Here is an 11,245-nt window from a genome sequence, read left to right as displayed (position 1 = left end):
TTAGCAGGCAAAGGCCATGTCTTTCTTTATCTCTGCATCACTGATGTCTGGCACATCAAGGACTGCTGAGAGAATGAATTGCCTGTTACACATGGAAATGTAAGCTCCAAACTGCCTCAGAGCATATGCTGGTGGGTGACAGTCTGAGGTGGTCATGAATATAGGAGAATATTGAAGAGGTCACACAGGGGCAACAACTTTTCATTATGAACAACTGGGAGACTTTGACACTTAAATGGTTTATTTGCATGATTAATAATTACATTTCCAACAGTGCATCAAGCATCTGAGAATAACATTATTTTGAGTAAAAACAGAAACTCTTTGGGAGAGACCGCCTCCCCACAGGTCAGCTGCTCAAATGTCCACCATATCTAGCAGCGCAGAGAGATGGAGCTCAGAGGCAACTTCCTCTTCCCTTGAACTCCGGATCAGCCTTTCCAGGTGCTTTAGCCGTTCGGTTAGACACGTTCCTGTTGCCTCTGATAGCTGCAATTGCTGCCTCGTCCTGTCACTCTATTTGAATAAAAAAGAAACTAAACAGTTTTGGAATGTCAATAAACCACGACCTATTCTCTGTGAAGGAACTAGATCTGGATCATGTTAGAAACTTCATCTGAGTAGTCATTTATTTTTACAGAGGGAAAAAAAAATTATCCATTGTACATCCTTCCAGCCTCATTTAGCTCGTACATTCAGCTGGTATCTGCATACAGACTGTTTGCCTTTGTATTCTATCATGAACAATTTCCAGTGTCAGTCATTTTTCACCCAGGCTGGAACACAGTGGCATGATCATAGCTTACTGCAGCCTCAAACTCCTGGGCTCGAGTAATCCCCCAGCTCAGCCTCCTGAGTAGCTGGGACAACAGGCATGTAGCACCATGCCTGGCTAATTATGTACTGTAGAGATGAGATCTCTTTATGTTGCCCAGGATGGACTCAAACTCCTGGGCTTAAGCGATCCTCCCTCCTCAGCCTCCCAAAGTGCTGTGATTACAGGCATGAGCCACCGCGCCCAGCCAGTCATTTTTAGAAAATATCATCATCAAGGGCTGTGAATTATTCTATCATGTGAATGTATTATAATTGTTTAATCAGACTCCCATCTTCAAACGTTTATTGCTTCTACTTTTATACAATATAACTAATGCTACAGTAAACATTTTTATACATTAATTTTTAGGGAATATCTGGTAGGTCAGAATTCTTTAGGTCAGATTGATAATTCAAAGGGCATGAACTTTTTTTTTTTTTTTTTGAGACAGAGTCTCGCTCTGTCGCCCAGGCTGGAGTGCAATGGCCGGATCTCAGCTCACTGTAAGCTCCGCCTCCCGGGTTTACGCCATTCTCCTGCCTCAGCCTCCCGAGTAGCTGGGAGTACACAGCTGGGACTACAGGCGCCTGCCACCTCACCCGGCTAGTTTTTTGTATTTTTTAGTAGAGACGGGGTTTCACTGTGTTAGCCAGGATGGTCTTGATCTCCTGACCTCCTGATCCACCCGTCTCGGCCTCCCAAAGTGCTGGGATTACAGGCTTAAGCCACCGCGCCCGGCCAGCATGAATATTTTAAAAGTATTTGCCCAACTGATGAATGGAAACAGTAAGTTATTTTAATTTGCTTTTCTCCCCTATTGAAGGGCTTCCTACAGCCAGTCCAGGAGCACAGTTTTTACCTGTTCAGTGGCACATATTTGTGATTGAAACTCTGTTTTTGCATCTTTAACCACTGAAGGAAGAATGGTAAGGTAAAAAGACCTTAGGCTTTGGAGCCAGTTGGATCTGGCTTTGAAAAGCAACCCTGACCACTCACTACTTGAACACTCTTGGGTGAGGCTCTTGACTTGGGAGCTTACCTTCCACATTCATTAGTTTTCCTCAGGAAAAATTAATCCCAGAAGGGAGGTCTGGGTAATGTCGAAGCTTGGACAATATGTGCTCCAAGAGAAGCTGCTGTCATCACCTTAATGCCCTTAACTACACATCAGCACACAGTTACAGGTCTTACTCAGTTCTTAAGAATATTTCATTTCTATTCTTCATTTATTCCATAGGCAGAAACTCAAAATCAGTTGGGTCTCTATAACAATGATATGGATAAAGTTTAAGAAAAGGTCTAATTTGAGCTAATAATTTGTTGGTCATAACATCATAGGATAAATCATGATACTACTTTTTTTCCCCAGTCATTCTCTCAATCTTTAATTATTATGTAAAATGCCAAATGTATACTTCTCACCTGTGGGCTAGTAGTTACAGATGTTTTCATCACAGGTTCAATAGCGTGAGAAAGAGACACTAGAGTCTGAGGAAGATACAGGGGAAGGGAAGTTAAATCCGTAAATGCTCCTGAGTCTTCAGACAACCATTGCTGAAGCTGATCTTCAAACCTGAAACAATATATAATAAATTCAAAAATATTTGAGCATTAGGAAGTTAACTATTGTTCATTAATCTTCTATATATACTTAAAAACTTTTTAAGCCTTTGCTTTTTTAAAATTTAATTTTTTTTTTTTTTTGAGATGGAGTCTCACTCTGTTGCCCAGGCTGGAGTGCAGTGGTGTGATCTCAGGTCAGCATAAACTCTGCCTCCCAGGTTCAAGTGATTCTCCTGCCTCAGCCTCCTGAGTAGCTGGGATTACAGGCACGTGCCACCGTGCCCAGCTAATTTTTTGTACTTTTAGTAAAGATGGGGTTTCACCATATTGCCCAAGCTGGTCTTGAATTCCTGACCTCAGATGATCCACCTGCCTCAGCCTCCCAAAGTGCTGGGATTACAGGAGTGAGCCACTGTGCCTGGCCAATTTTTTAATTGTTATTTTTGACAAAGTCTCGTTCTGTTGGCCAGGCTGGAGTGCAGTGTCACAATCTTGGCTCACTGCAACCTTGACCTCCCAAGCTCAAATGATCCTCTCACCTCAGCCTTCCAAGTAGCTGGGACTACAGGCACATGCCACCCAGCTAATTTTTGTATTTTTTTGTAGAAACGGGGTTTTGCTGTATTGTCAGGCTAGTCTACAACTCCTGAACTCAAGTGATCTGCCCACCTCAGCCTCCCAAAGTGCTGGGATTATAGGCAGGAATCACCACACCCAGGCTTAAGCTTTTGCTTTTTACTAAGAATATAACTAAGTTATTACATCAACTAAGAAGCAGAAATGTACTTATTACAAATTTAATAACTTCCTATAATAAAGCTTAATTTAAAAAAAAACTAGGCTGGGCTCAGTGGCTCACGCCTGTAATCCCAGCACTTCGGGAGGCCGAGGTGGGCAGATCACCTGAGGTCAGGAGTTCAAGACCAGCCTGACCAACATGGTGAAACCCCATCTCTACTAAAAATAAAAAAATTAGCCAGGCATGGTGACCCATGCCTGTAATCTCAGCTACTTGAGAGGCTGAGGCAGGAGAACTGCCTGAACCCGGGAGGCAGAGATTGCAGTAAGCCGAGATCACACCCTCGCACTCCAGCCAGGGCAATGAGCGTAAAACTCCATCTCAAAAAAAAACAACAACAACAACAAAAAACACTTCCCTTTAATTTATAAATCCAATTCCAATTTATATTTAATGAAAAAGGTGGCATTAATCCAAAAACAACTGCTTCTATGTGTTACTTAACATTACTTGTAATTGTCTTGTTTGGCTTATCTTATTTAATTTACCTTGGTTTTATGCATCTATAATTAATTCTTCTGACGTTTTCCAAATGTGTGGATTGCTGCTTATAGTTTAAAATTAACTCAAGATAATATGCCACTGCTACCTAACGTACTCCAGAGCTGTCTACTTCCATATACCTGTCTTTTCAAGAAAAACAATCTTGGCCAGGTGCAGTGGCTCATGCCTGTAATCCCACCACTCTGGGAGGCCAAGGCAGGTGGATCACCTGAGGTCAGGAGTTCAAGACCAGCCTGGCCAACATGGTGAAACCATGTCTCTACTAAAAATACAAAAATTAGCCAGGCGTGGTGGCAGGCACCTGTAGTCCCAGCTACTTGGGAGGCTGGGGCAGGAGAATTGCTTGAACCTGGGAGGTGGAGGTTGCAGTGAGCCGAAATCATGCCACTGCACTCTAGCCTGGGCAACAGAGCGAGACTCTATCTAATAAAAAGGAAAAAAAAAAAATCTTATCCCAAACCACTTAAATTATAGAGATTGATTTTAGAAATCAGACACATTCATTCACCCTTCCAACACATATTCATCAAGCCTCCTCCAGATGCTAGGCATCATTCTAGGTACAAGGAATATTGCACTGAAACAAAACAGAGGCCCTGCCCTAAGCAATTTATACGTTAGTGAGGAGAGACAGACAAGGAACACATAACAAGAGAAACATGGTTTGAAGATGAGAAAGACAAAGCAGAGCCATGGAAACAAGAAGGTCGGGGATGGGCAAGGACGGCCTAACAGAAGCAGACATTTGAGCAGAGATCTGAAGTGAGTACTAGATCAGCCGTGGGGATGCTGGGGAGAATGGAGGGGGCTGGACAGTCCTAGGTAAAAGGAACAGCAAACTTAAAGGCCCAACTGTGAGCTGCCTACCATGTTCAAGGAAGGAGCGGAGGTCAGAGGAAATGGGGGCAAATCACTCAGGGCCCTGGCCACCCCTGTAAAGTTTGCCTTTGAATGAAGGTGAAAGACGGAAACCACTGAGAGGCTGTGAGCAAGCAAGTGACATGACCTCCATCTTAACTCACTTGAAAGGCACCCACCAGGTCTACCAAGACTAAACTACAGCCTACTGTAATAATCCAGAAGGAAGATGATAGTGGCTTGAGCCAGGTGGTGGCCATGGAAGTCATAACAAATGGTCCAATTCTGAATGTATTTTCAATAGAGCCAATAGGATATGTGAATGGGCTGATGTGAGGAGATGATTCCAACGCACTTGATCTAGGCAGCTGGAAGGATGGAGCCACCATCAACAGAGGACCACCAAAGGAAGAGGCTGGTTGGAAGAAAGCTGGGAACTGGATTTGGGATATGTTAACTTTGCAGTCGCTACTAGACATCCAATAGATGTCTAATGAAGATTTCAAGGAAGCAGTAGGATGTTCAAGTGTGGAGTTCAGAGGTCTGAGATACAAATTTGGAGCTGTCAGAATAGTGATGTTATTTAAAAATCCATGGAACTGGATGAAATCTCTGAGGAGTAGGTACAGATGATGCAGAGGAGAGGTTGAGAGAATGAACCTGGGGGGCAGCTGGGGGATGAGGAGGATCCAGCAGGGCAGGAGGAGGACACGGACATGCTAGGAGCAAGGAGGGGAGGATCAAGTATGGGATGCTACCAGGGACTGGGGTTCATGGTCATGATCAGCCCTGAGCCAACTGTAGGAGACCGGGAAAGGCTGGAGAAGTGAGTATCACAAGCGTTTTTGAGGAGTTTTACTATTAAGAGGGCAGAAACATGAAGTGGTGGCTAAAGATGGAAATGGGGCCAAGACAGGGAGGCATGTTTCATGTCTGTGTGCTGCTGATGGGCACCATCTAGTATGGGGAGGGGTGGTAACACAAGAGGGATACTCATTGAATGAATTTCCTTGGGTAGGTGGGAGATGAGATCCCAGCCCAGGGAAGGGCTGACTTTGACTACGAGCTGCATGGTTCCTTTCCAGCAACAAGAGGGGTCAGGATGGGGATATAGGGAGGATGCTGGATGTGGCTGGGAGGGCAGGGAAGGCAGAGGACAACCTGTGGAAGGTCTCTTACTCCTGATTCTACTTCTCAGTAAAATGGTAAACATGGCCATCAAATGAAAGCAAAGGAAAGGTATACATGGGAAGGAGGAAAATGGGCAATGCAGAGGAGGGGCTGCCCCAGCTCCTGCCCATTCAAAGCATGGGATCATCCACCAATGCCTCAGGCTCCCAAGGGCAGGGTGCTTCTGGCCAGCCATACTGTTCAGCACTCACCATCTTTTGAGTAGACTTAACCACATGAATTTCCCACAAAAACTTAACACTGACTTTCAATAATAAATAAGTAATAAATGAAATTCACTTAAAAACATACTATCTAGGGCACTGCTTCTGTCTTCCAAGAGCTTTTAAATAGTTACAGCACTAAAACTGTTGCTAATAATCCACCTTCCCTTCTCCATCCTGGCTGTCTTACATCAATCAAGCAATAACCAGTCTCCCCTCACAGCATGAAGCAGACTAAACACCACACGTGAATTAGAAGGAAGTGGCCTCACCTCTTGCTCTCCTCTTTCTCCAGCAGCAGACTGCTCGACAAACACTGCGCCAAGAGCTCCTCAGCAGAAGCTCCTCGCATCAGATCCTCTGTGCGGGGAATCCTCCCCTCTCGGCCACACTCTGTGCTCCCCTTCCAGTTACGGTGCATGTGAAGCAATGGTATGGGAAAATTGTTTGCAGAAGGATGAAAAGGCTTTATTCCCAAACTGTAAGTACATGATTTGAAATGCTTATGGTCAAGAAAATATTTCTACAGCATCATGTAAAGCATGTAGATACATTTGCACATGTGCATTAACATGTAAGAACATGTGCCTCAGACTCATGTGCTCTCCTGGGATAGCTCATGCCGGCCCCATGCCTACTTCCAAGCTTCCATCAAGTCAGGGAGTGGGGCAAAGAGGGAAGGCAGCCCCTGCACTGTAGTGACCCTTATGCACAGAGGCATTGAGACTGCCTGTTCCTCTTGGAAGTCTCTGCTCTCACGAGGCAGCCGCGTTTTTGGAGCTTCTCTGCTTCATGTCTTGCCTCCCACCCTAGGGTTCCAGATTCTGTTTTTCCCTAGTATTGGCAAGGTCCTTATTTTTTATAGATAGCTCTTGGATACATTTGGAAGTAATGTTTACAAATAGTGAGAAAGAGGGCATCTGACATGTTTTTCTAAACACATGCCAATGTTTGTCCTTTCCCCACTAATTTCAATAATTTGGCTAACACTTTTGTCACGTATTCCGACTCTTTATTCTGATCCATTCATCTACTCTGGCATCCCCTCATGGTTTCAAGTACTGGAGCTTTACTATATGTTTTGGTATCAGGCAAAGCAAACCTTGTTAGTCTTATTTATTTTTATTTTTTTTTTTTTTAAGACAGCATCTCGCTCTGTCGCCTAGGCTGGAGTGCAGTGGCCGGATCTCAGCTCACTGCAAGCTCCGCCCCCCGGGTTTACGTCATTCTCCTGCCTCAGCCTCCTGAGTAGCTGGGACTACAAGCGCCCACCACCTTGGCTGGCTAGTTTTTTGTATTTTTTAGTAGAGATGGGGTTTCACCGTGTTAGCCAGGATGGTCTTGATCTCCTAACCTCATGATCCGCCTGTCTTGGCCTCCCAAAGTGCTAGGATTACAGGCTTGAGCCACCGCGCCCGGCCGTCTTATTTAAAACTTTCTCAGCAATTGCTGCATACGTTTTTATCCTGATGAATTTTAGAACTTATCAGTACCAGAACTGACATCTTCACAGCATTGTATCCTGTCAACAACCTAGTCTGAACCTCAATGGTTCAGGTTTCCTTTGTACATATAGGCCCTGAGAACTCCTATGTTAAGGGTTTATTGTCGTGAATGATAATTTTTTTTTTTTAAACATGTTGTGGATCTATCTGATCACCTTACTGAACTCAGAATGGTTCTATGGACTTGACTGTTGATTATCTTGGACTGACAACTGTACTGTCTGGAAATGACAGTTGCCCCTTCCTTTCACTTTCAGTATTTGTACCTGTCTATCCCACATCCCTTTGCTGGTGAGGATTTCCAGGACAATAGTGAATACTAGCCGGGACAACACGCTGGTTCTGATTCCACTGTTCCTAATATTCTACCAAGAACCATGTATTTTTTCTATTTTGTTAGTTTTATGTTAGGTAGCCTTATCAAGTTAGGACTTTTTTTTTTACCCAAGCTAAAGAAATTACCCAAAATAAAGAAATGTTATCAGGAATGGGTACTAATTTTAAGAAATGTATTTCAACACCTGCTAAAATTACCACTTATTTTTCTATTATGGGAACAAATTACATTAATAGATTTTCACTGTTATTGTTTATCCTGGGAGAAAGCATACTTGTGGCCTTTTTAGGTACAGTGCTTTGGAACCAGATTTGGAAGTGAGATGAAATGACAGCTGTACTCTCCTGGTTAGGTATGGTTTCAGGGTCAGGTTCGCCTGATAAATGAAGTGAGATGCTTTTAACTTTGCTCTAGAACAGTTTCTACTGCAGGGAATGATCTGTTCCTTGAGGCTTTGTCACAGTCTGTCCACAATGGACTGGATTTGGCATGTAGGATGTTAATTTCTATGTACTTTGGAAGAAAAATACAGTTTAGCAAGAAACAGAAACATACTGAACATGAACCTCACCGTCCCTCTCTCAGCTGTAGCTCCTTCTGCGTCTGCAATCTGGCTTGTTCCCACGACAAAGGAACATCATATTTTTTCAAATCGTTTTTAAAAAAATACACACATATCTGACCATCTTCACTCAGTGCCTCTGAGAAAACAATACAAAAACAGATAAAGAGGCCAGCCTGGCCAACATAGCAAGCTCCTGTCTCAAAAACAAAAACAAAAACAAAAACAGGTACAAATATTAGAGCGACAGGTGGCATGTGCTTAAATTCACTGATTTAAGTGCAAGCCCTTTGATTAAAGTCACACAATTATGTGACTTCCACACTTGGGTTAAATAGGCTCCCAGTGTCCATGCATCACTCAAAGTCCAGACAGGCTTACATCCAGACTGGCAGGGCCAGTAATGACTACTCAAAAGCCACAAAATCCTCTCTAAGAGCCACCCTAGGGGGCCTGTTTCAGGGAGGTGAGTTCAGGCTCTACCAGAACCTTCCTAGCTTGTCTCAATGTTTTTAGGTCACTCACTTGAAGAGGGAAGTCCTAAGGAAAGGAAGGATAGGGACCCAAAAGAAAAGCAGCAACATCAAGTAAACATCTTCCTTTGCAGAAACTAGACCAGGAAAGTCTCGTGAGGAGCTGATCCCATCGCACCAAACTCTAACTACCTGACGTAACAGGAAGCCGGGGGGGCGTCCAGTCTCTCAGCTTGTGGTTGATACACAAGGCGATGAGGTCATCCCATGGGATCTCCATGACCGAGGGGCCTGCCCCATGGACTGGGGAGGGGCTCTTGCTCTTCCACCTACAGTAGGTTCTGCGGAGCAGGTTCTCCACCTGGGACTGGAGGACAGGCTGTGTCTGGCGTGAGCTGGGGATCTGGGAGGCGTACTGGACAACCATGGAGCACACGGGGAGCCAGGGGGCTAGGGAGAAAGTGCCTCGTTAGTTACAGGTTTGGCCAAAGGGTGAAAATGTACATGAAAACATTTTTAACTCTACATTTTCTTAGGAGAAGGCAACTAACTGTCACGTTGAGAAGTCTGCTTTCTAACCATAGCGGAACCACAGTTGTTGAGGGAAGAGCAGCTTATTCCCAGGAGCTAGGTGAGGGACACAGACAGTCCCCCTTAACAGTGTTGCTAGTAAAGGTCCACCCGGAAGCTCTGACTCTACAGGCCTGTGGTTGTGCCTAGGAAATCTGCATTTTAACAAGCACCCAGATGAGTCTGGTATAAGTGGTCTTAGCTTATTTTGGAGAACCCCAACCTAGCCACAGCACTGAGGGCTTGTGCTGAGTGGTTTGCTTCCCTTTGGGTTCTTTCAATAAAGAGCATAAGTTAGACCTACTACAGACCACACCCCACAATTCAGAAGGGCGCCTGAGGCCCAAAGGGGAGTGTCTATGCTAATGCCACAACTTCTGCCAGATAAGCAGCTCATTCCCTTCTGACTGCATGGGAAGGAGCAGCCCCATTTGCCATACTGGGCTTGAGCCAGCCAGATGGCCTGTAGGATCTGTGTCAAAACAGCCCAAAGACAGCCAGGAACAGGGGCATAGCCAGAGCCACAGAACAAGGCTTCTTTGACAAAAAAGGAACATTAAATCAGCACTGAGTGCCATGGCCGTGGCTTGGGGACAGGGCTACATGGTCCCCATGCTCTTTGCCCCTGGCTTGTCTGTTCTGAAAACAGGGACCCTGCGGGGCAGGCAGGACAGGATCAGGGTTAGTGTTCCTCCCAGTACCACTTGTCACTTTCCTCCTGAGGCTGAGTGAACTCCCATGGACTGCTCTGCTGGTCAGGAAAGGCTAACAGCCCCCACTCCACAAAACCCAGCTTGTTCTGGCCCGTGAACCCAAAGGAAGGTGCAGGCGAGCACAGCATGGAGACATGCATGTGCCCAGTGGAGGTGGACATGCAGCCCTCACACTGGTGCCCAACACCTGCCAGATGGTTACTACATTGAGAAGGAAGCCTGAGGTTTGGCTGCAGCCACCCACCAGACCTCCCCAGCACGAGCACGTACCCTCCAGGGGAGGAAGGTCCATCTGCGGAAGCTGGAACCCAAGCACAGCCTGCTTCAGCCACGCCAGGTGCTCTGGGGCATTCCAGTGCAGGTGAGGAAGCAGCCGGCTGCCCCCTGCCTCAGCAAACTCAGTGACAGGCCAAGACAGATCACACAGCTGTTCGGACGACACCACGGAAGCCAGGAACTGCAGCACACTGTTAAACAGCTCAATGATGGCGCCAGGCTCCTGAGAAGTGAGACCGCCCAGATGCCTCTCTCTTCTGTCATGGAAAAAGCGGCCACTAAACTCATGGCCAATCCCATCTTCGACGTACTGAATGAGGGTCTGGCAGCAAAGGTCAAGGGAATGGGGGCAGTGGGAAACCAGCCACTGCACCGCTTGCAAAACCTGAGAACAAAGACAGTCAGAAGAGACCTGGTTGAAGAGTTCACACTGTTTTTCAAAAACAGCCTTCTGAAAGGGCTTGATCCCCCAAGGTTGCCCACAGCAGGTAACACCAGAGTACTGGGCTCTCAACTGTGGTAGGAAGGGGAACAGAAGTGTCCTATGCAGTTAAGTTAAGCCTTCTAGGGCTCAGGAGACATGTCCAGTAGGGGCACTAAAGAGAGCCCCCAGATCCCATCTGGCCTGAGGAGGAGTGTGACCTGCATGGTTGCCCCATGGAAGCACCCACACCCTCAGGAGACCAGCCCTGGACATCCCCTTCACCATGCACAGAAATGGAGTCTTCTCCTTTTTGGAAGGGACTAACAGCTTCACTATGTGCCAAGATGCCTTCACACCCTATAGTTATCTTACTTCCTATAGTTATTTTAATTCCTGGCACCTCTTTCTCTAAATTGTTAGCAAAGACTCCCCCTGCCCTTTTTTTTTTTT

At 45.7% G+C, this 11,245-nt stretch overlaps 1 protein-coding gene across 1 annotated transcript in view; it reads right to left on the bottom strand.

The window, feature by feature from the left end:
• Nucleotides 1–223: 223 nt before the first annotated feature.
• The window catches only part of MCM3AP (minichromosome maintenance complex component 3 associated protein), a 55,602-nt gene continuing 44,580 nt past the window's right edge, over nucleotides 224–11,245 (bottom strand). The window contains 6 exon segments of the mRNA XM_011996837.1: nucleotides 224–516; nucleotides 2,240–2,390; nucleotides 6,208–6,414; nucleotides 8,349–8,478; nucleotides 9,005–9,262; nucleotides 10,366–10,801. Coding sequence (XP_011852227.1) covers nucleotides 358–516; nucleotides 2,240–2,390; nucleotides 6,208–6,414; nucleotides 8,349–8,478; nucleotides 9,005–9,262; nucleotides 10,366–10,801 — 1,341 coding nt within the window. The 3' untranslated portion in view covers nucleotides 224–357.

This window comes from Mandrillus leucophaeus, unplaced genomic scaffold (assembly GCF_000951045.1).
Source record: "Mandrillus leucophaeus isolate KB7577 unplaced genomic scaffold, Mleu.le_1.0 Scaffold526, whole genome shotgun sequence".
In the NCBI taxonomy this organism is placed as follows: Eukaryota; Metazoa; Chordata; class Mammalia; order Primates; family Cercopithecidae; genus Mandrillus; species Mandrillus leucophaeus.
This window is presented reverse-complemented; position numbering and strand designations above follow the sequence as displayed.